Source organism: Heptranchias perlo, unplaced genomic scaffold, assembly GCF_035084215.1.
Source record: "Heptranchias perlo isolate sHepPer1 unplaced genomic scaffold, sHepPer1.hap1 HAP1_SCAFFOLD_1125, whole genome shotgun sequence".
Lineage (NCBI taxonomy): Eukaryota > Metazoa > Chordata > Chondrichthyes > Hexanchiformes > Hexanchidae > Heptranchias > Heptranchias perlo.
Window position 1 is genome coordinate 940 of NW_027138347.1, and position 24,158 is coordinate 25,097.

General features: G+C 51.9%; 1 protein-coding gene across 1 annotated transcript in view; it reads left to right on the forward strand.

Annotated features, from left to right (window-relative positions):
• The first annotated feature begins 781 nt into the window (after positions 1 to 781).
• LOC137307831 (autism susceptibility gene 2 protein homolog) overlaps positions 782 to 24,158 on the forward strand; it is a 53,821-nt gene continuing 30,444 nt past the window's right edge. The window contains exons 1-2 of the mRNA XM_067976927.1: positions 782 to 1,766; positions 14,935 to 15,108. Coding sequence (XP_067833028.1) covers positions 1,500 to 1,766; positions 14,935 to 15,108 — 441 coding nt within the window. The 5' untranslated portion in view covers positions 782 to 1,499. The remainder of the gene's footprint in view (positions 1,767 to 14,934; positions 15,109 to 24,158) is intronic.

A 24,158-nucleotide genomic window follows, 5' to 3' on the forward strand; every position in this document is an offset into this window, starting at 1 on the left:
CGACGCGGACGTCGGAAGAGCGAGGCGGGCAGCACCGACGGGCGGCGGCGGCCACCGCGACCGCCGGCCGGAGCGAATGAGGAGGAGGAGGAGGAGGGGGGGAGAGACCGCAGAAGTGGACAGAGAGAGAGAGAGACAGACAGCCCCGAGGCTGGGGTGGGGGGGAAGAGGGAGGAGGAGGGAGGAGAAGAAGGAGGAGGAACGCCGCACGCTTCCATTGACCCATTAAAGGCGCCGGCCACCCCCTTCCCTTTTTTTTCCTGTCGGCGGATATTTATTATACAACTAACCTCAAAAACCTTTTTTTTCCCCCCCTTCCTTCCCCAAAATATATATATTTGCTTTAAAAGTTTGAAAAATAGAGAGGTTTTTTTTTGGGAGGGGAAGAAGTAAAAACTTTTTTTTTGAGCCGGGGAAGAGGTCAAAGCAAAAGTTCTTGCCAACTGATTTTGTTGCTCTTCTAACAAATTGCTGATCTGCCTGTCGGGATTTAGAGTCAGTCTCCTTTCCCCCCCCCCCCCTTCTCCTTCCTTAAATTATTGTGAGAGCAGCAGAGGGGAAAAGGGAAAAAAGCCTGGAAGACACTTCTTCAATTGTTTTTTTTTCCTCAATTGTTTTTTCTTCAATTTTTTTCTTCAATTGTAGTTTTTTCTCTTCAATTTTTTTCTTCAATTGTAGTTTTTTCTCTTCAATATTTTTCTTCAATTATTGTTTTCTTCAATTTTTTTTCAATTATTGTTTCTTTTCCTCAATTTTTTTCTTCAATTATTGTTTCTTTTCAATTTTTTTCTTGAATTATTGTTTCTTTTCTTCAATTTTTTTCTTCAATTATTGTTTCTTCAATTGTTTTCTTCAATTATTGTTCTTTACAATTTTTTCCTCCAATTATTGTTCCTTTCTTCAATTTTTTTTCTCCAATTATTCATTTTTCTTCAATTCTTTTTCTTCAATTATTGTCTTTTTTTTCTCTTCAACTGTTTTTTTTCCCCCCTTGGGCCAAAAATAAAAATCTTCAGAGCAAAGACCATCCCAAAGAAGGAACCTTAGGTTTTATATTTGTGTGTATATTAATCTATATATACAAACAAGGTGCAATCTTTTTCTTCTTTAAGATTTTTTTTTGGAGAGGTGGTGGGGGGGGGTGATCATTTTTTATTTACAAATGATATTTGGGAAATCCATTGAGACTGTAATTCCAGGAGGCTTATGTAACCCACAAATGGAATGTGTTTGAGGAGATTTTATATTTTTTTGTGTGTGTTTTCCATCCTTCCTGGAGCTGCTTTCTTTTTTCCCCCCCCTCCTCTTCTGGGTTAGCTTGCAATAAGTCTTAAAACGTTGCATTATTCTCTATGACTGCAAGACTTTAGGGAGAGTGGAAGGAGGCGAACCTCCACATCCTCCCCCCCCCCCCCTCCTCCTCCATACACACACACACAAACTCCTTTTTAAAAAATATTTATATCTCAAACTAATAATTCACACGAAACTTAAGGAGGATGGATGGGCCACCCAGAACAGGTGGCTACCGACAGAGCAGGAGATCGAGGTCTCAGAGGGACCGGGAGAGGAAGATGGTCGGGACTGGAGGCAGGGACTCCAAGCCTTATTCCCCTTCCTCTGGCTCGGACCGAGAAGCAGTCGAGGGTCCAGGCTCCTCCAGGCCCAGGCCTCCCAGGCGCAGGAGGAGGGAATCCACTTCCTGCGAGGAAGACATCATCGATGGATTTGCCATTACGAGCTTTGTGTCTCTGGAAGCGTTGGAGGTGAGTATTTCTGACACATTTAGCCTTGTGTGTGTGTGTTGTATGTTACAAGCTGCGCCCTTATTGCTGTTTAAATGATTGCAGACACGTCCTGGGTCCCTCTGCCTCCCTTCCAAAGTAGCCTGGAAGTCGTCTGGCTTCTAAGGTGACCCGTGATCAGATTTATACTTTGTGAAAGATTGGGGTTTTTTGTGTGTGTATGTTGATAACCGCCCAGTCATGACTGAAGAATGGGGGAAGATTGGGGAGTAATGGAAGACTGAGGAGTAAACTCAGAGCATTCAGGCTTTTATTGAGTTGGAGGTCCTTCTTTTAAAACACCACCGAGGATTTCCAAATGCCTCAGAGTCGGTTGCAGTTTCATTAATGCTTTTATGTGGTCCCGATTTTCCTTTTACGAGAGGGGGACATTCGAGGCGCCCGCCTGACGTTTCCCCAAAACGTCTCGATTCTTTCTGGATCGCTCTGCGTTTAATCCAGCCCGTCGGCGTTTTATCAAACCACCTGTGATTGCGCGTCGTGCTTAAGTCGAGGGTAGAACTTGCCCTCCGCCGTGCGTTACCCTCCCCTGCACCCCACCCCCCACCCCCCCCCGATTCCAATTTGTTTCAAGCGCTTCCTTAATGCGGTTTCTCGCGGACGACCCTCTCGCTTTGCCGAGATGGCTCGGCTGAGCGCCCTTGTCCCCTTCCACACCTTGTGCGTTTCTCTTACCCCCCCCCCACCCCCCCACCGAAACAGTTTACCCGATGCCATCCCTCCAGTCGAGACCAGGCGGCAGCTCGCAAGACCCCACAAAGAATCGATGGCATCGGGTCTCGAGAGATCTTGTGCCTTGTTTTTTTTTTGAGGGCGTCTGTTTTTATTGTCGATTTTTTTTTAAAAAAAGAAACCATTTTTTGCACCGGAAACCAGGAGACAGTTAAGGGGGAGAGGACGGGGAATGTTAGACCCTTTTATTTAAAAAAAAGAGAAAAACAGTTTTAAATTTCTTCTTCTAAAACAACTTTTTTACGTTGCTAGACTTTTAAGAAAAGTTAAGCTAACTGACAACCCATGATTATTGTCACCATTCCCAGACACCAGCCTTGCGCAGTGTCAGTTTTAAAAGCAAGTTTCCACGACTGTCAGATAATGTCCAGTTATCTTGGCAGCTCCGCGCGCAATACGGTATTTATGAATGGTTTGTACGATGTCGAGTGTCGGCTGCTGAAGTGGCACAGCGGTAGCACGGTTTTGCGAAGAACGGATATTTATCGCGGCTGCAATACGAAATGGTTGATGCGAGAGTGTAATTTTCCAGTCTGTGCTTCAAACTGGTACGCTGTGTGATTGGTGTCTCCAGGATATAGAGGCACAGGAGAAGGTGCAAACAAGAACTGAGAGGTTTATAACTATCAGGAAGGATCGAACAGTCTGGGACTCTTTTTTTTCTTTCTAAAAAAAAAAGCGAAGGCTGAGGGGCGACCTGATAGAGGCCTTCAAGATTATGACAGGGTCCGATAGGGTAGACGTAGAGAAGATGTGGACTTGATTTTTTTTTTGGTCAGGGAACTAGGTGGAAATATCAGGGGGGTCTTTCTCCTCATTCGGGGGGGGGGGGTGGGGGGAGAAAAGAAATCATTTTTTTTAGCCGGTTCATAACTCCCAAAAAAAGAATCAACGAGCTTGTCAGTCGAACTGAGTTTCAAAACTGATTTTAAAGAAAGACTTGCATTTATATAGCGTCTTTCACGGCCTCAGGATGCCCCCAAAGCGCTATACAGCCAATTAGGTATTTTCGAAGTGCGGTCACTGTTGTAATGTAGGAAATGCGGCAGCCGATTCGCGCACAGCAAGATCCCACAAACAGCAACGTGACAAACGACCAGATAATCTGTTCTAGTGATGTAGGTTGAGGGATAAATATTGGGCCCCAGGACACCCGGGGAGAACTCCCCCCTGCTCTTCTTCCAACAGTGGCCGTGGGATCTTTTACGTCCACCCTGAGAGGTGGCAGACGGGGCCCTCGGTTTAACGTCTCATCCGAGAGACGGCCCCTCCGACGGCGCGGCGCTCCCTCGGGGCCGGAAACCGGAAGTGTCGGCCTGGATTATGGGGCTCGAGTCTCTGGGGGGCGCGAACCAACGAGTGTGATACCCAATGAGCCACAGCTGACGCCTGATCCCTAAGGTCCCTACCCACGTTACAGACTGCCCTCGTCTCCCCGCCGGCAACCCGCTGCCGCCCTTCGGCACGAGCGCCCGCCTGCACTTGAGGCCTGGCTGTCACTGGCAGCGGCTGTCCGTGTGGGCACTTGACCGATGTGCCTGCCTCCGCTGCCCTCGCCACTTGAAGCCGCTCGCGTGGGAGAGATTCAACAGTTGCGCACCAAATCACCTGGGAAATTCTACGGCCAGAGTTGAGGTGTAGTTGCATCCCTAACACTCCTGTCGCTGTCAGACCTTAAAGGATTCAGCGTCGCTGGACTGCCTTGTGCCTGTCCGGCTGCCCTCTGCTTTGTAATTAAAATAAACACGGCTGATAATTAAGGGTAAACACGGTTCTAGTTGGGCGGGTCGGTATTGAGCAGGCTTGTGAAGGTGTGAAGAGATGGAGGGGTTAATCCCACCGGCCTTGAGGCTCTGCCAGCGAGGAGCAGGCCCCATAATCTTGGGCGAGTTGGAGGTGCGAGCTGGCTTCGAGGGCTCAATGAGGCGGCAAAGTTGGGTGGGGTGAGGCCCAGGGGAGATTTGTGAAGACTTTGGGGTCGGCGTTCTGCGGGGCAGGGAGCCGGAGAGGACGGGCGTTAAGGGAGTCCGCGTGGGGAAAGGAAACGAGCTTTGGCTGGATTGGCGTTTGTGGTCTGGCTTGTGGCAGAGAAGCAGAGCAGGGAGGGGACCAAGGTGTTGATGCGAGTTGCAGCAACAGTGGGCTGAGGTACGAGATAGGAACGGATCACCGCCCCCATCAGTACCTGCCTCAATGGTGGTGTGACAGAGAGTCATACAGATCAGAAAGATTCCAGGCTCTATTAGCTGACTCTGCCGAGTTAACTCCTCTCTGCTGGGCCGGTCCTTTGACTTCTGTATTCCCCAGGCCTTGGATGGGTAAATCAGCAGGGTTATTGCTCCCGTTCAGTGATCAGACCATTGGCTCCTGGTCCGGCAACGCCTCCGAGTTACAATTCTCCATCCTCGTGTTCAAATCCCTCCACGACCCTCCCCACCCCCCCCCATCTCTGTAACCTCCTTCAGCCCTCCGCGATCTCTGCGCCCCACCAATTCTGGCTGCTTGTCCATCCTCCGCTCCCCCATTGGCGGCCGTGCCTTCAGCCGCCTGGGCCCTGAGCTCTGGGATTCCCTCCCTAAGCCTCTCCGCCTCTCCCTCTCTCCTCCTTTTAAGACGCTGCTTAAAACCCACCTCTTTGACCGAGCTTTTGGTCACCTGTCCTAATATCGCCCGAGGTGGCTGGGAGTCAAATTTCGCTTGATAATCGCCCCTGTGAAGTGCCCTTGGGGACGTTTTACTGGGTTAAAGGCGCTGTATAAATCCAAGATGTTGTCGGAAGCCTGCAAGAGTTGGATGTTGAGCAGGGCTGCACTGGCCTCGCGTGTCCAGTCTTAACGGGTGTTTCGGTAAGATTTAGCATCGAGCCAGCGCATCGTTGGGTCAGCTGTGAGATGGAGGAGGATATGGTACGGGAAAGCAAAATATCACAAAAAAAAACCAAGTGCGACCGGAAGCCCAAACCCCCAAAAAACGTGAGGTCATGGTGTGATGGGACCTGGATTCCTCTCTGTGTGCAGCTCCGGGTGTAATTCGTGTCATAGGGAAATAGGAAGACGAGGAGGCCAATTAGCCCCTCGAGCCCGTCCCGCCGTTCGTGAAATCGTGGGCTGATCTCCATCCACCCGCCTTGACTCCGTACCCCTTATTACCCTTGGCTGGCAAAAATCTATCGATCCCCGGATTTAAAATGATTAATCGAGCGAGCATCTACTGCCCTTTGTGGGAGAGAGTTCCACACTTCCACCACCCTTTTGCGTGGAGAAGTGTTTCCTGACTTCTCTCCTGAATGGCCCGGCTGTGATTTTAAGGTTGTGTCCCCTTGTCCTGGACTCCCCCACCCCCCCCCACCAGCGGGAGAAAGGGTCTCTCTCTTATCTCGAAATCCTAAAAACCTCGATCAAATCACCCCCTCAACAGGTCCATATTTCCAGGGAATGCAAGCTTAATATATCTGATCTCTCCTCGTAATCTGACTCTCGGCGCCCTGGTAAAACGTTCTGGCGAATCTGCACTGCGCTCCTTCCAAGGCCAAGGTATCCTTTCTAAGGTGCGGTGGCCAGAACTGTACGCAGTCACTGCGGTCAGGTGCCAAGCGGAGGGCCAGGAATTGGACTCTTGCTATTGCCGCCCAGATATGAGGTCGGCCCGCCCTGCTGGCTGACTCCCCGTCTGTTTTACCGTTTTCAAGTTCCCTGCGGCTCACAGGAGGGCTGCGTCACTTTGCGACGCTCTCCGTTTATCCCGGGGTGTTGGCACCGCGGTCGTTTCTGCTGAGCAGCGCCCTGGGAATTTAACTTCCGCAGCACAGCGGCGAGAGGCTGCTTGTGGGTATCCCCTCCACGGGTGCTGCTGCTGCTGCTGACATCGACCCGTTGAGACTGCCACCTGGGCATGGGACTCGGGGAGGGGGGGGGTGGGGGGGGGGAAGGGAGCGAAGAATGCGGTTGCAGAAAGGGACGAGCTGCGGTGAAGCGGAGGGAGGGGGGTGGGCTTAATAATAACATGGGACTATCATAATTGGTTTCCTTTTGCCAACTTAGCACTGCTCTGAGCATTTTATTATACTGCCGAGCACTGATTAATGGGACTGTCTACAGCACAAAAGGGTACAAGGTCACCTATCAGATCATTATTGCTGGAAGAAAGAAAAGGGAACAGCTTGATTTTATCAGGAATTTAGTGGAGCAGGGGAGGGAGAGAGGGAGTCTGTGTAAACGGATGAAACTCGGAATGATGTGTATTTAAAGGTGCTGCCCCACACTTCTGAGAAATATAATCAGTGGTGACCCCCGCGTCTTGTTTAGACTCGTCCTGCTTCGGAACAAACGGTGGACATGTCTGTCTAAAAGCGGCCGGAGTTTATTGCATTACAAACTCGCTCTGAAACAGCAGCGAGCTTCCCAGCGTTGATTCTTTCCTTCTGGGTTGTTGTGTTTGGGCCGGCGTCCTTGTGCCACTACTCCGGACGCTTCATCCGGACCTGATGCTGCTCATCCGTCCGGGAGAGAGTACCGAGCAGAGTTTACATCCCCCCCCCCCCCCCCCCCCCCCCCGAGGGCCCGATCGCCCAACTTGGCCGTTGATGAGGTGGCTCCCCTCGTGCGGGAAAGCAAGTTACATAGGTTTAAAACTTTTGTACACCCATTTTTCGCTTAAGCAAAGTGTTGGGATGCATCCTCAGTCACCGGAGTAAAGTTGGAGAGGTTTTCTCAGTTGTTACAGATTTGAACGCGCTCCGAAGCATGATTTATCATCAACCCCTCTACCCCGTGCTCGCTGACCTACATCGGCTGCCAGTCCACCAACGCCTCGATTTTTAAAATTCTCATCCTCGTGTTCAAATCCCTCCGTGACCCTTCCCTAACTCTGAAACCTCCTCCAGCCCCGACAACCCTCCGAGATCTCTGCGCTCCTCCAGTTTGGGCCTCTTGCACATCCCCCCGATTTCCATCGCCCCCACCGTTGGCGGCCGTGCCTTCCTCAGGTCCTGGGCCCAAAGGTCAGGAATTCCCCCCACCCCTCTCCGTCTCTCTCTCTCTCTCTCTCTGTCTCTCTTTCTCTCTCTCTCTCTCTCTTTCTTCAAGACGTTCCTTAAAACCTACCTCTTTGACCAACCTGTCCTAATATCTCCTCATGTGGCTCGGCGTCATATTGTGCCTGATTTCCACTCCTACGGAGCGCCTTGGGGACATTCTCACCACATTAAAGGCGCTGTCTAAAAGCGGGTTTCTGTTGCACGGTGTCGTACGAGTTAATTTTTATTTGTAGCTCTTCAGTTGTGCGTTGCATCTTCTCCTTCTGGGGAGTCATAGAAAGCTACGGCACAGGAGGAGGCCATTCAGTCCGTCGTGTCTCTGCCCCCCGAGAAAGAGCCATCCAGCTCAATCCCACTTTCCAGCACTTGGTCCGTAGCCCTGTAGGTTACGGCATTTCAGGGGCACATCCAGGTACTTCTTAAATGAGCTGAGGGTTTCTGCCTCTCCCACCCTTTCAGGCAGTGAGTTCCAGACCCCCACCACCCCCACCACCCTCCTCAGCTCCCCTCTAATCCTTCTACCAATTACTTTAAATCTATGCCCCCTGGTCACTGACCCCTCTGCTAAGGGAAATAGGTCCTTCCTGTCCACTCTCTCCAGGCCCTTCAAAAATTTTATACACCTCATCTAAATCTTCCCTCAGACTCCTTTATTCCAAAGAAAACAACCCCAGCCTATCCAATCTTTCATCATAGCTAAAATTCTCCAGCCCTGGCAACATCCTTGTAAATCTCCTCTGCACCCTCTCTCTAGTACAATCACATCTTTCCTGTAATGTGGTGACCAGAACTGTACGCAGTACTCAAGCTGTGGCCTAACTAGTGTTTTATACAGTTCCAGCATAACCTCCCTGCTCTTATATTCGATGCCTCGGCTAATAAAGGAAAGTATTCCATATGCCTTCTTAACCACCTTATCTACCTGTCCTGCTACCTTCAGGGATCTGTGGACATGCACTCCAAGGTCCCTCACTTCCTCTGCACCTCTCAGTATCCTCCCATTTATTGTGTATTCCCTTGCCTTGTTTGCCCTCCCCAAATGCATCACCTCACACTTCTCTGGATTGAATTCCATTTGCCTCTTTTCTGCCCACCTGACCAGTCTATTGATATCTTCCTGCAGTCCACAGCTTTCCTCCTCACTATCAACCACACGGCCAATTTTTGTATCATCTGCAAACTTCTTAATCACGCCCCCTACGTTTAAGTCTGAATCATTAATATATACCACAAAAAGCAAGGGTCCAAGTACTGAGCCCTGCGGAACCCCACTGGAAACAGCCTTCCAGTCACAAAAACGCCCATCGAGCGGGGCAGTATTGGGGCCACCAAGTTGTCCCTTTTGGCCGTGGCCCACTTGAGGAGAAGTAGGACTATCTTTACGGCAGGAAGGAGTGGCTTTTGGAGCAAAAATGTCCAGAGTCATCTCACTCCCGTCGATGTCATTAAAATAAAGTAGGTGTCTGGTGTTTGGTAAGGATGTGGTTCTCTGCAATTGCTCACAAAGTGAACAAAGCTTTGGTCAGAAGGACGTGACTGCGCTCCCGCTGGGCTGATTTTCTGCACACCTCTCTGTGTGGTGTGATTGGGGGGGGTGGGGAAGTGTATGTGTTTAGTTATCAGGACAGGTTGCATAAACTAAGCTTGTCTTCCCTTGAGTACAGAAGATTAAGGGGTGATCTAATTAAGGGGTGATCTAATTAAGATTAAGGGGTGATCTGTTTTAAGATGAGTTGATAGGGTAGATAAGGGACAATCTAATTCCTCTGGTGGGGGGAGTCCAGAGCAAGGGGGGGCATAACCTTAAAATTAGAGCTCGGCCGTTCAGGGGTGATGTCAGGAAGCACTTCTTCACACAAAGGGGAGTGGGAATCTGGAACTCTCTCTCTCTTCTCCCCCCTCACCAAAAGCTGTTGAGATTGATAGATATTTGCTGGGTATTAAGGGATTTGGAACCAAGGTGGATAAACAGAGTTAAGATACAGATCAGCCATGATCTGATTGAATGGCGGAACAGGCTCGAGGGGCTGAATGGCCTCCTCCTGCTCCTATGTGTTAGAGAGAGAGAGAAGGAGGTGACACTAAACGAATAGGGTAAAGAATGTAAGAAAAGTGGGACTTTCCATCTTAAGTCCCTCACCCCTGGTATCATTCAAGTAAATGACCTCTGCACCCTCCCCAAGACCTTGCCATCCTTCCCATAGCACGGCGCCTTTGGTCCTGAATCACTCTTGACCCGGACGGTTCACTCCAGCGATCCGGGATGTTCGCCTCTTCAACGGGAGCGCGAGGCGCTACGCACACACACGGAGCGTACAAACGGGCCCATCGCGCGCTCTGTGCGCCCAGCTGTCTCGCTGTCCAGCCACCTCCCGGCATGCCGGCACAGCTGCGGCAGTGCCACATCTGCGTGACCTGTTCCCCAGAGCCAGGGACCGCGGTGGGAGTGCAGCCGGGTCGAGCGGCTGGAGTCGGAGAGAGGGCAAACTTCTCTCTTGTACTTGGGAGTGAACTAGAAGCCCAAGGGTTGGAATTTTGCTCCACTCTCGGTATTCATCCTCCAGGCTGCAATGATCTCTGTTCAAAAAATATTAAACCAGTCTCTTTACGGGCTTCGGGCCACAGTGTCATTGCCGTGCGTCGGGGTCTTGTGCCCAGGGAGGCTTGAATTGGCACTTGCTTTGATGGGGCAGGATCAAGTGCTGAAAGTACCCGAGCTCTACAAGTCATCGAGTGAATTATCTGCGGAAATTCTCACTGAGAATGTGCTTCTGGCCAGAGGCGGTGCTTGAAGAATTCCTACAGATTTCCCCAGCCCCTTTCACCACCTCAGGGCGGCCTAAAGCGTTTCACAGCCGACGGAGCGATTTTTTTTTGACGTGTAGTCACCGTTGTGATGTGGGAAACGCGGCAGCCAATTTGCGCACGGCAAGATCCCACAAACAGCAATGAGATAATGACCAGATAATCTATTTCAGTGATGTTGGTTGAAGGATAAATGTAGGCCCCAGGACACCGGGGAGAACTCCTCCATGCTCTTCCAATGGTGGCCGTGGGATCTTTTACGTCCACCTGAGAGGGGCAGACGGGGCCCTCGGTTTAACGTCTCATCCCGAAAGGCGGCCCCTCCGACGGCGCGGCGCTCCCTCGGGGCGGCCCCTCCGACAGCGCGGCGCTGGCCGAGACCTAGTGCTCAGGCCCCTAGCGGGGCTGAAATCCACGACCTTCGGACTCTGAGCCAAGCGGACCTGGAAGAAATTTGAAGCCACAGTTGTAATAATGAGGCTTTTAAAGTCAGGGCGAGAAATAGCGAAGCCAAGAGGTTTAAGTTGGGGGAGGGGGGTGGGAATTGTACGGGGTAGAGCGGGGGCATTGGCTCGCTTAGCAATGGATCAAGGCCGGACAGAATTGGCGCCATCCGTGGAGATCAAAGTTCAGGAGACCGGTACGGAGAAGCTGAGTCATCGGAACAGAGGGAGGCCATTCAGCCCGTCGAGCCTGTTCCGTCGTTCAATCAGATCGTGGCTGATCTGTATCCTAACTCCATCTACCCGCCTTGGTTCCGTAGCCCTTAATACCCTCACCTGACAAAAATCTATCAATCTCAGTCATGAAACCTCCAATTGACCCCCAGCCCCAACAGCTTTTTGGGGGAGAGAGTTCCAGATTTCCACTTCCCCCCCTTTGTGTGAAGAAATGCTTCCTGACACCACCCCTGAACGGCCGAGCTCTAATTTTAAGGCTCTTCCCCACCCCTTGTTCTGGACTCCCCCCACCAGAGGAAATAGTTTCTCTCTCAAGGATTTGATAGCGTAGAGAGAATCATCTTAAACCCCCTCGATTAGATCACCCCCTAACCTTCTACACTCGAGGGAATACGAGCTAGTCTGTGCGACCCGTCCTCATAGTTTTGAGGCAGCACAAGCTTGATTTGGGAAGAGTTGGGGTCAGGGGATTTGTATTGATGGAAATCAGCAAGATTGGGGCGTCGTGATTTCTGGTCAGTGGACCATCACGTTGTGGTATCGAGCCGTCACGTCTGTACCTCACTGAAGTGCAATGATAAAATCTTCGTGCCGTCGTGTCCGCGGAATCCTACAGCACAGAAGGAGGCCGTTTGGCCCGTCGTGCCTGTGCTGCCTCCTCGATAGAGCCACTCCTCCCTGCTCTTTCCCCGTAGCCCTGCAAATTTTCCCTTTTCAAGTATTTATCCAATTCCCCTTTTGAAAGTTACTATCGAATCTGCTTCCGCCGCCCTTTCAGGCAACGCATTCGAGATCGTAACAACTCGCTGCGTTTTTTAAAAACAAAGTTTCCTCATCTCCCCTCTGGTTCTTTTGGCAATTATCTTAAATCCCTGTGTCCTCCGGTTACCGACCTGCCTGCCAGTGGACAGCGTTTCTCCCTACTTTGCCGAGACCCGAAATGAACCGGACGAAGGAGTGCCCAGGATGGGGATTGGTGAATAAACGTTCTAATTTTTAGTTTCCCAAATTGGCGGCGGGGGGCCCTTTGCCTGTAAACCGAGGGAGTGGCTTTGTTTTTGTGCATTTCGATGTGGCTTGCTCCCAACCCCAAGTGCATTCCTGTGACGACGCCTCTAATGCGTCTCAGCTGGCTGTTGCAAGTCTTAACACGGGCTCTTCACACAGGCGAGAGGGCAGTCTGGCACCGACGCTGACCGCTTGGTGGCGTAGACGCTACTGGTCTTTGCGGGGCCACGCAGTGATGGGTGGGTACAGCCTAAGGAGGGGCCACGTACGACATTGCAACCCACGCTCCCTTCATCTCTCCACACCTCAAGTTGCTGACACCACAAATCTGGTTTGTCCGCCAGCACTGCTGACAGCCCCTTTCCGAAGCTCCAGGCCCATAAAATTCAAACAGGGCACACCAGCAACTTTTTCCAAAAAAAAAATAGAAAGTAAGACTTGCATTTACCAGGGGATGAGGGCGTTCAGTTAGGTGGAGAGACGGGAGAAGCTGGGGTTGTTCTCCTTAGGGCAGGGAAAGTTAAGGGGAGATTTGACAGAGGCGCTCAAAAGTCATGAGGGGTTTTGATAGGATCGAGGGGGAGAAAGTGTTTCCAGTGGCAGGAGGGTCGGTAAGCAGAGGACACAGATTTAAGGTAATTGGCAAAAGAAGCCAGGGGGCGATGAGATTTTTATTCAGCGGGTTGATCTGATCCGTACTGCGCTGCCTGAAAGGGCGGTGGAAGCAGATTCAATAGTAACTTTCAAAAGGGGAATTGGATAAACACTTGCAGGGAAAAAATTTGCAGGGCTATGGGGGAAAGAGCAGGGGAACGGGACTAATTGGATAGCTCTTCCAAAGAGCCGGCACAGGCTCGATGGGCCGAATGGCCTGCTCCTGTGCTGTGTGATTCTATGATTTTATATAGTGCTTTTCATGAAGTCAGGATGTTCCAAAGCGCTTCGCAGCCAGTTAAGTACTTTCGAAGTGCGGTCACTGTTGTAATGTAGGAAACGCGGCAGCCAATTTGCGCACAGCAAGATCCCACAAACAACAGTGTGATAAATGATCAGATAGTCTTTTTTAATGATGTTGGTTGAGGGATAAATATTGGCCCCAGGTCACCGGGGAGAACTCCCCCCTGCTCCTCTTCCAATAGTGTCTGTGGGATCTTTTACGTCCACCTGAGATGGCGGACTGGGCCTTGGTTTAACGTCGCATCGGAAAGACAGCGCCTCCGACGGTGCGGCGCTCCCTCAGCGCTGACCCTCCGACGGTGCGGCGCTCCCTCAGCGCTGACCCTCCGACGGTGCGGCGCTCCCTCAGCGCTGACCCTCCGACGGTGCGGCGCTCCCTCAGCGCTGACCCTCCGACGGTGCGGCGCTCCCTCAGCGCTGACCCTCCGACGGTGCGGCGCTCCCTCAGCGCTGACCCTCCGACGGTGCGGCGCTCCCTCAGCGCTGACCCTCCGACGGTGCGGCGCTCCCTCAGCGCTGACCCTCCGACGGTGCGGCGCTCCCTCAGCGCTGACCCTCCGACGGTGCGGCGCTCCCTCAGCGCTGACCCTCCGACGGTGCGGCGCTCCCTCAGCGCTGACCCTCCGACGGTGCGGCGCTCCCTCAGCGCTGACCCTCCGACGGTGCGGCGCTCCCTCAGCGCTGACCCTCCGACGGTGCGGCGCTCCCTCAGCGCTGACCCTCCGACGGTGCGGCGCTCCCTCAGCGCTGCACTGAAGTGCAAATGGGATTCAGCTGCAAAGGCCTGATTATCGGGGCTCGGAGGCTGCACCTGACCCTAACCCTGCAGACACGACACCCCCGGTTTATAAGATCGTCACGCCAGCTGTGAAAGCTCACTACCGCAAGAGGCAGCAAATAAACCGATTCCCACAAGCTCCACACGGACCCACGGCCACAAATCGAAGGCTGCAGTTGTGGGGCTCGAGCCATCCTTGTCAAGCGCTGCAGTTTTACTCGCGGAACTGTGGTCAGAACGGCGGAACGTTACGGCACGCGAAGAGCCCCCAGCCGTTTCCCGTCTGTTCAGCAGCCGACGACAGAGCAGCTCCCTCGTATCCCCGTGTGGAAACCGGCAAAATAAGCAGGAAATGTTAGTAGTCCCAGCTGTAAGCAAATCTTGCCGTCCCCAGTCTCAGTTCACAGACTACTTGCACTTAGACCGAAAGGGCGTACGTTCCTGGCTGCCCATAGTTAGTGACGCCACTGTTCCCGGCCAGAACGGAGATGATTGGGCGAATCCCCCCCCCCCCCAGTCAATCACGCCTCGAGACCGCGCTGCTGAAAGAGACTGGGGTTTTACGCACATAATTTGTATTGTGCAACTATCCTCCACTCGCTGCATTTTGCTGGAGAAATAATCCTGCTTTTGCCGGGAGACTTTGCTGTAGTTTCGGTCAGGAGCTCTGTTTGCTGTAGTTCGTAGAGGCTCTTTTTAACTAGGCTCCATTTGCTGTAGTTTGTAGAAGCTCTTTTTAACTAGGCTCAGTTTGCTGTAGTTCGTAGAGACTCTTTTTAAATAGACTCCGTTTGCTGAGTAAATAGACTGTTTGCTGCGAGTCCTGCCGTAAGTCCCGCCCCCACCTTCAACTAATTGGCTGACACGGTGGTGTCAATAGACACGTCGTACATTCGTCCAGCACCTTTTGTGTCCTCGGGGCGTCCCATAGCACTTCGCAGCCAACGAATGACCCTTTGAATTGCGCTTACTGTTGTTATGTAGGCGAGTACAACCGCCGGTTTGCGCACAGCAAGATCCCGCAAATGGCAGCAGTATGAACGAACTGTTAATCTGTTTTGGCTGGTGGTGGTGGTGGATTCAGTCGTGTCGGGTCAGGGCACAGATAAAAACTCCTTGCTCTTCTTCCAATAGCACCGTGGGATATCTTTCGCCCACTTGAACAGCAGATGGGACCACGGTTTAACGCCTCATCCGAAGCACTTCCGGCAGTGCAGCACTCCCTTCGGTACTGCGGCGGAGTGTCGGCCGCGAGCACGTGCCCAAATCCAGGATGGGGGACCGGACCCGCAACCTTCGGACTTAAAGGTGAGAGTTCGACCAATCGCGCAGGCTGTTTTGCAACAGTGCGGGTGTTAACATTGAGCAGTGAGTGTGATACTTGTGAACTTTTTTTTAAATTCGTTCATGGGATGCGGGCGTCGCTGGCGAGGCCGGCATTTATTGCCCATCCCTAATCGCCCCTTGAGAAAGTGGTGGTGAGCCGCCTTCTTGAACCGCTGCAGTCCGTGTGGTGAAGGTTCTCCCACCGTGCCGTTAGGAAGGGAGTTCCAGGATTTTGACCCAGCGACGATGAAGGAACGGCCGATATATTTCCAAGTCGGGATGGTGTGTGACTCGGAGGGGAACGTGCAGGTGGTGTTGTCCCCATGTGTCTGCTGCCCTTGTCCTTCTAGGTGGTAGAGGTCGCGGGTTTGGGAGGTGCTGTTGAAGAAGCCTTGGCGAGTTGCTGCAGTGCATCCTGTGGATGGTCCACACTGCAGCCACAGTGCGCCGGTGGTGAAGGGAGTGAATGTTTCGGGTGGTGGATGGGGTGCCAATCAAGCGGGCTGCTTTGTCCTGGATGGTGTCGAGCTTCTTGAGTGTTGTTGGAGCTGCACTCAGCCAGGCAAGTGGAGAGTATTCAATCACACTCCTGACTTGTGCCTTTTAGATGGTGGAAAGGCTTTGGGGAGTCAGGAGGTGAGTCACTCGCCGCAGAATACCCAGCCTCTGACCTGCTCTTGTAGCCACAGTATTTATATGGCTGGTCTAGTTAAGTTTCTGGTCAATGGTGACCCCCAGGATGTTGATGGTGGGGGATTTGGCGATGGTAATGCCGTTGAATGTCAAAGGGAGGCGGTTAAGTCCCTTTCACCCATCACCCCCGTGCTTGTTGACCTGCATTGGCTCCCAGACCGGCAACGCCTCGATTTTAACATTCTCATGCTTGTTTTCAAATCCCTCCATGGCCTCGCCCTCCTCCCTACCTCTGTAACCTCCTCCAACCCTCTCAGATCTCTGCGCTCCTCCACTTCTGGCCCCTTGTCCATCCCCAATTTTCATCGCTCCACCATTGGCGACCGTGCCTTCAGCTGCCTGGGACCAAAGCCCTGGAATTCCCTCCCTAAACCTCTCCGCCTCTCTACCCGATCAAGAAGTTTGTAGATGATACAAAAATTGGCCGTGTGGTTGATAGTGAGGAGGAAAGCTGTGGACTGCAGGAAGATATCAATGGACTGGTCAGGTGGGCAGAAAAGAGGCAAATGGAATTCAATCTGGAGAAGTGTGAGGTAATGTATTTGGGGAGGGCAAACAAGGCAAGGGAGGACACAATAAATGAGAGGATACTGAGAGGTGCAGAGGAAGAGAGGGACCTTGGAGTGCATGTCCACAGATCCCTGAAGGTAGCATGACAGGTAGATAAGGTGATTAAAAAGGCATACGGGATACTTTCCTTCATTAGCAGAGGCATAGAATATAAGAGCAGGGAGGTTATGCTGGAACTGTATAAAACATTGGTTAGGCCACAGCTTGAGTACTGCGTACAGTTCTGGTCACCACATTACAGGAAAGATGTGATTGCACTCGAGAGGGTTCAGAGGAGATTTACGAGGATGTTGCCAGGACTGGTGAATTTTAGCTATGAGGAAAGATTGGATAGGCTGGGGTTGTTTTCTTTGGAACAAAGGAGGCTGAAGGGTGATTTAATTGAGGTGTATAAAATTATGACGGGACTAGATAGAGTGGATAGGGAGGACCTATTTCCCTTAGCAGAGGGGTCAGTGACCAGGGGGCATAGATTTAAAGTAATTGGCAGAAGGATTAGAGGGGAGCTGAGGAGAAATGTTTTCACCCAGAGGGTGGTGGGGGTCTGGAACTCACTGCCTGAGAGGGTGGGCGAGGCAGAAACCCTCAACTCATTTAAAAAGTACCTGGATGCGCACCTGAAGAGCCGTAACCTACAGGGCTACGGACCAAGTGCTGGAAAGTGGGATTAAGCTGGGTAGCTCTTTTTCGGCCGGTGCGGACACGATGGGCCGAACGGCCTCCTTCTGTGCCGTAGCTTTCTGTGATTCTATCTCTCCTTTTTATGAGGCTCCTGAAAACCTACCTCTTTGACCGAGCTTTTGGTCATCTGTCCTAATATCTCCTCGCGTGACTCGGTATCAATTTTTGTCTGATTTACGTTCCTGTGAAGTGCCTGGGGGACGTCTTACGACATTAAAGGTTGGCTTTATAAGTGCAAGTTGTTTCTGTTGTAAGTGTGTCACTTGTGTGGGAAGTGTGCACTGCAGGCATGACTTTCAACACGTTCTTAAGTCAATCTCCTCATGCTTGGTTTTGATTCCAGACAGACTAGATGCAGGGTGGGTGTTCCCGATGGAGGGGGAGTCCAGAACCAGGGGTCGCGGTCTCGGGATACGGGGAATGCCATTTAGAACCGAGATGAGGAGAAATTTCTTCACTCAGAGGGTGGTGAACCTGTGGAATTCTCTACCACAGAAGGCAGTGGAGGCCAAGTCATTCGATGTATTCAAGAAGGAGATCGATATATTTCTTAATGCTAAAGGGATCAAGGGATACGGGGAAAAAGCGGGAACAGGGTACTGAGTTAGACGATCAGCCATGATCATTTTGAATGGCGGAGCAGGCCCGAAGGGTCGAATGGCCTACTCTTGCTCCTATTTTCTATGTTTCTATTTAGACTCTTAGTATCTGAGCATTATGAGTCCGGAAGGTTGTTGCTTCGACAAACAGCGATGAGATAAGAACCAGATAATCTGTTGTTGTGATGTTGATTGAGGGATAAATATTGGTCCCAGGACACCGGGGAGAATTCCCCTTGCTCCACTTCGAAGTAGTGCCCGAGAGGTGCTGAATTGAAGACAAGCTCACTCGAACACCAGACTGCAAGTGTTGGGCGTTGCTTACTGCAGTCGTGGAAGTGTGCTGAGTGGCTCTACTGTTGCTCGCTGATCCTACCCCTCCCCAGCCACCCCATATACTTGTAACACTCCAGATGGATCAGAATGGAATGCTCCTATTAATTGGGATGCCTCTTGCATGAGCTGCGGATGAACCCATAATCAATCCAAGACAGTAGCCCCCCAGTAGCTACCTCACCACCATCTCCCTTGGCCCCTCCACACTCTCTGATTTATCACACTGCTTGTCCGACATCCAGTACTGGATGAGCAAAAATTCCCTCCAAATAAATATTGGGAAGACCGAAGCCATTGTCTTCGGTCCCCTCCGTTCCCTCGCCACCGACTGCATCCCTCTCCCCGGCCGCTGCCTGAGGCTGAATCAGACAGTTTGCAACCTTGGCGCCCTATTTGATCCCGAGATGAGCTTCTGACCCCATCTCCGCTCCATCACCAAGACCGCCGACTCCCGCCTCCGTAACATCGCCCGAGTCCGCCCCTGCCTCATCTCAACTGATGCTAAAAACCTCATCTATGTCTTTGTTATCTCTGGACTTGACTCTTCCAACGCTCTCCCGGCCAGCCTCCCATCTCCATTAAACTTGAGCTCGTCCAAAACTCTACTGCCTGTATCCTAACTCGCACCAAGTCCAGTTCAGCGAGCACGGGGGTGAGGGGTGACCCACGTAGGCTCCTGGTCCGGGAACGCCTCGATTTTTAAAATTCCCATCCTTGTTTTCAAATCCCTCCACGACCTCGCCCCCTCCCTACCTCTGTATAACCTCCTACAACCCTCCGAGATCTCCGCGCCCCTCCAGTTCTCGCCTCTTGCGCGTCCCCCGATTTCGATCGCTCCACCGTCGGCGGCCGTGCCTTCAGCCTCGCAGGCCCCAAGCTCTGGAATTCCGCCCCTAAAACTCTCCGCCTCCCCCTTTTAAAACCTACCTCGTCACCTGTCCTGACGCCTCCTTACGTGACTGTGTTAATTTTTGTGCGATAACGCTTCTGCGAACCGCCTCGGGTTCGCTACATTAAAAGGTGCCGTGTGAATCGCAGGTTGTGGGATCAGAAGCCTGGCCAGAAGCATATTGAAGATTGCAGCTTATTAGTTTTTCCCTCTTCGTTTTCTCACTTGAAGGGGGTGCAGGAACAGAGAGACCTGGGGATTCACGTACAAAAATCTTTGAAGGCGGCAGGACAAGTTGATAAAGCAGTTTTTATTTTTTCAACGGGGCCCTTGGCTTTACAAATACAGGCATAAGCGGACAAAATCCTGGAACTCCCTCCCTGACAGCACTGTGGGAGAACCTTCACCACACGGTCCGCAGCAGTTCAAGAAGGTGGCTCACCACCACCTCCTCAAGGGGCGATTAGGGATGGGCAATAAATGCCGGCCTTGCGCCATCGACGCCCACATCCCATGAACGAATAAAATTTTTTTTTTTTAAAAACAGCTCTCGCTAAACCCTGGTTAGGCCTCAGCTGGAGGATAGTGTCCAATTCTGGGCGCCGCACTTTAGGAAGGACGTCAAGGCCTTGGAGAGGGTACGGAGGAGATTGACCAGAATGATACCAGGGTTGAGGGGGTTTCCGTTGCGTGGAGAGACTGGAGAAGCGGGGAATTCATTTCATTGCGGTTTGTGGGATCTTGCTGCGCGCAAATGGGCTGCCGCGTTTCCCACATTGCAACAGTGGCCACACTTCAAAAGTAGTTGCAAAGCGCTTTGGGACATCCTGAGGCGCTATATAAATGCAAGTTTCTTTTTCCGGATTTCGTCCCCCTCCCCCCCCGCCCGCCACCCGATTATCAATGCATGCACCTTCTGGCAGGGGGCCACAAGCTATCGGGAGTATGAGTCACTAATGCATTCCCCCACCCAACCTTCCCAGTCCTAACTCATGACTCTGTAGCATTTCCCAACTCCCTTGTTTTAACAGTGAATGCTGACTCCATTGTTGACTTGCTATTTTGAGTACAGAAATGCGGACGTGTGTGTGAGTGTGGAGAAGGGAGGTTTGTTCCAAAAGCCTCTTGACTCACTGGTGACGCAGCCATTGCTGGCACTCGTCTGTTCTCCCACTCGCTCCATTCCATAGGAGCAGGAGGAGGCCATTCAGCCCCTCGAGCCTGTTTCGCCATTCAATGAGATCAAGGCCGATCTGTACCTCGGAACAGTAGGAGGCCATTCAATCAGATCACAGCTGATCTGTATCCTAACTCCATCCACTCTCCTTGGCTCCATATCCCTTAATACTCTCGCAAAAATCTATCGATCTCTGATTTAAAATGATTAATTGAGCTGCATTTTGTGGGAGAGAATTCCACACTTCTACCACCCTTTGCGTGAAGAAGTGTTCCCTGACTTCTCTCCTGAATGGCCCGGCTCTGATTTTAAGGTTGTGTCTCCTTGTCCTCGACTCCCCCCACCAGCGGGAAAAAGGTTTCTCTCTCATCTATCCTTTCAAAATCCTGAAAAAAAAATCAATCCAATCAGCCCGCAACCTTCTAAATTCCAGGGAACGCAAGCCTTGTCTATGTAATCTCGTCTCATAATCTAACCTTTGGAGCCCTGGTATCGTTCCGGTGAATCTGGGCTGCGCTCCTTCCGAGGCCAGTATCTCCTTTTGTAAGGTGTGGTGCCCAAAACTGCACGTTAACATACCGGTGTGTACTTAACCAGAACGAACCTGGGCCTTGACCTGCTGCTCGCTATTAGTGCTATCAACAGTCTCCGATTCTGATGACTAAATGGGTCAATAAAACGAAGCTGGCCTCGACTTGACTTTTTTTTTCCCCCCTCTCGGTCGGGGTGAGTCAGAAGTCAAACCCTGTAGCAGAAGCAGGAATCAATAAGGACCTTGTGAAAACTGAAATCTTAACTCCATGCAGGTTGTTTTCGGAGCAGGTGGGCGGAGGGTGAAGAGAGAAAGAAGGAGGCTGTAATTGAAGTTTGCCCGCCCTTTGGCTTTTAATTAAAATTACATTTTCTTTAATGGAAGTAATAACTTGTTGACTGGTTTCTCCTCCTCCAGCAACAACCTGCATTTATATAGCGCCTTTCGCATAGTAAAACGACCCCGAGGCGCTTCACAGGAGCGTAATCAGATAACGTTTGATCCCGAACCGCGCAATGAGGTATTAGGACAGGTGACCAAAAGCTACCTCAATGAGGGAGGTTTTAAGGAGCGTCTTAAAGGAGGAGGGAGGGAGGGAGGCGGAGAGGTTTAGGGAGGGAATTCCAGAGCTCGGGGCCCGGGCAGCTGAAGGCACGACCGCCAACGGCGGGACGAAGGGAGCGGGGGGGGGATGGACAAGAGGCCCGAATTTGGAGGAGGGCAGAGATCTCGGAGGGGGCTGGAGGAGGTTACAGAGATAGGGAGGGAGTGGGGGGAGGCGAGGGGACACGGAGGGATTTGAACAGGAGGATGGAGAATTTTAAAATCGAGGCGTTGGGGGACCGGGAACCAATGTCGGTCCAGCGAGCACAGGGAGGGGGGTGATGGGTGAACGGGACTGGGTGGGGGTTAGGATACGGGGGCAGCAGAGTTTTCGATGAGCGCGAGTTTGTGCAGTGATGTATTAGAGGGGCTGTTCCATGCTTTTATCTTTGTGAACTAGCCACACACCTACATATATTAAATACCTCGCTTCTCTGTATGCTTTTCCTGCATGATAAATTCCCATGCCCACATTTACAGTGGGAACTGCCGGTGTAACCTGTACTGGAATCACACCCTCGGGCCACACTGGCATCTCCCAAGTGGGGACTGAATTACACTGACGCGGCCTGGGCCAATTGAATCAATGACCCTGCATTTACGTCCCCGAAGAGCTGCGCAGCCAACACTTTGGTCCCGTCACTGATGTAGGACCTCGCTCGCTCGTTCTCTCTCTCGCTCGTTCTCTCTCTCGCTCGTTCTCTCTCTCGCTCGTTCTCTCTCTCGCTCGTTCTCTCTCTCGCTCGTTCTCTCTCTCGCTCGTTCTCTCTCTCGCTCGTTCTCTCTCTCGCTCGTTCTCTCTCTCGCTCGTTCTCTCTCTCGCTCGTTCTCTCTCTCGCTCGTTCTCTCTCTCGCTCGTTCTCTCTCTCGCTCGTTCTCTCTCGTTCTCTCTCTCTCTCGCTCGTTCTCTCTCTCGCTCGTTCTCTCGCTCGTTCTCTCTCTCGCTCGTTCTCTCTCTCTCTCGCTCGTTCTCTCTCTCGCTTGTTCGCTCTCTCTCTCGCTCGTTCTCTCTCTCGCTCGTTCTCTCTCGCTCGTTCTCTCTCTCGCTCTCTCGCTCTCGCTCTCGCTCTCGCTCTCGCTCGTTCTCTCTCTCGCTCGCGCTCGCTCTCTCGCTCTCGCTCTCTCTCGCTCTCTCGCTCTCGCTCTCGCTCTCGCTCTCTCTCTCGCTCTCGCTCTCGCTCTCGCTCTCGCTCTCGCTCTCGCTCTCTCTCTCTCGCTCTCTCGCTCTCTCGCTCTCGCGCTCTCGCTCTCTCGCTCTCTCGCTCTCGCTCTCGCTCTCGCTCTCCCTCTCGCTTTCTCCCTCTCCCCGCCCCCCAGCCCCTCTCCAGCTGAGGGCTGATTTCGACTCCCCACGTGCAATGGCGTGGGAGAATTGACTTGTGAAGTTTTTGAAATCCTATCTTCCCGTTAATTTGTGCCCGTCTCTGTAAAGCGCTTTGGGACGTCCTGAAGGGGAGCTGTACAAACACGAGTTCTTCAATTTCTGAAGTTTCTCGAGCGGAGGGGCCCTGGAACGTTGTCTCTTTAATATAGTTCGCGGTTCCCACATTAGCCTGAGGGAACCCTTTTTTTTTAAGCTTTGAGCCGGACTGGAAACGCGGTATCCGTTTGCCCCCCCCCCCCCCCCCCCACCCCGGTGGCAGTGCTACTTGAGGCTGCCCCCTTCCCTAGTTTTTGCTTCTTCTGCTTTGCTGAAGCTACTTCAGTTGTCGTGATGACTGTGGTTTACCATAAATCGACGCAGAGCAAGCTGACTGGCCAAGCGCCAGACCCATGGTGACGCCTGTCTGATTCTGCAGGAGCCTCTTCCGCTGTGGCCGCGATTAAATGAGCAAGCTGTGTGTGCATTTTCCCATGAGAGTGTCTCTGTCTAAAGAAAGAAGCACATGCTTTTCGATAGTGCCTTTCACAACCTCAGGACGTCACAAAGGGCTTTACAACCAAGGAAGTACTTGCTTTGTTGAAGTGTAGTCGCTGTTGCAATGTAGGAAACACGACAGCTCAATTTGCGCACAGCAAGATCCCACAAACAGCAGTGTGATAATGACCAGATCGTCTGAAAACTCCATTCTCCCCCCCCCCCCCCCCCCCCCCCACCCCGCTCTTCTTCCACTAGTGGCCGTGGGATCTTTTACGTCCGCCTGAGAGGGCAGACGGGGCCCTCGGTTTAACGTCTCTTGCGAAAGACGGCACCTCCGACAGTGCAGCGCTCCCTCAGTACTGCACCGGGAGTGGCGGGCCTGGATTATGGGGCTTGAGTCTCTGGAGTGGTTCTTGAACCCATGACCTTCTGACTCAGAGGCGAGTGCGCTACCATAGGAACATAGAAAATAGGAGCAAGAGTAGGCCATTCGGCCCTTCGGGCCTGCCCCGCCATTCAAAATGATCATGGCTGATCGTCTAACTCAGTACCCTGTTCCTGCTTTTTCCCCGTATCCCTTGAGCCCTTTAGCATTAAGAAATATATAATCTCCTTCTTGAATACATCTATTGACTTGGCCTCCACTGCCTTCTGTGGTAGAGAATTCCACAGGTTCACCACCCTCTGAGTGAAGAAATGTCTCCTCATCTCGGTTCGAAATGGCATTCCCCATATCCTGAGACTGTGACCCCCCTGGTTCTGGACTCCCCAGCCATCGGGAACATCCTCCCTGCATCTAGTCTGTCTAGTCCTGTTAGAATTTTGTATGTTTCGATGAGATCACCTCTCATTCTTCTAAACTCTAGTGAATACAGGCCGAGTCGACCCAATCTCTCATACGTCAGTCCTGCCGTCCCAGGAATCAGTCTGGTAAACCACTGAGCCACGACTGACACAAGTGCTGTCCTGGGGCAAATATTTACCCCTCAACCAGCGTCACAAGCAGATCATCTGGGTCATTTGTCACATTGCTGTTTGTGGGATCTTGCTGTGCGCAAATTGAGCTGCCGCGTTCCCGACATCGCAACACT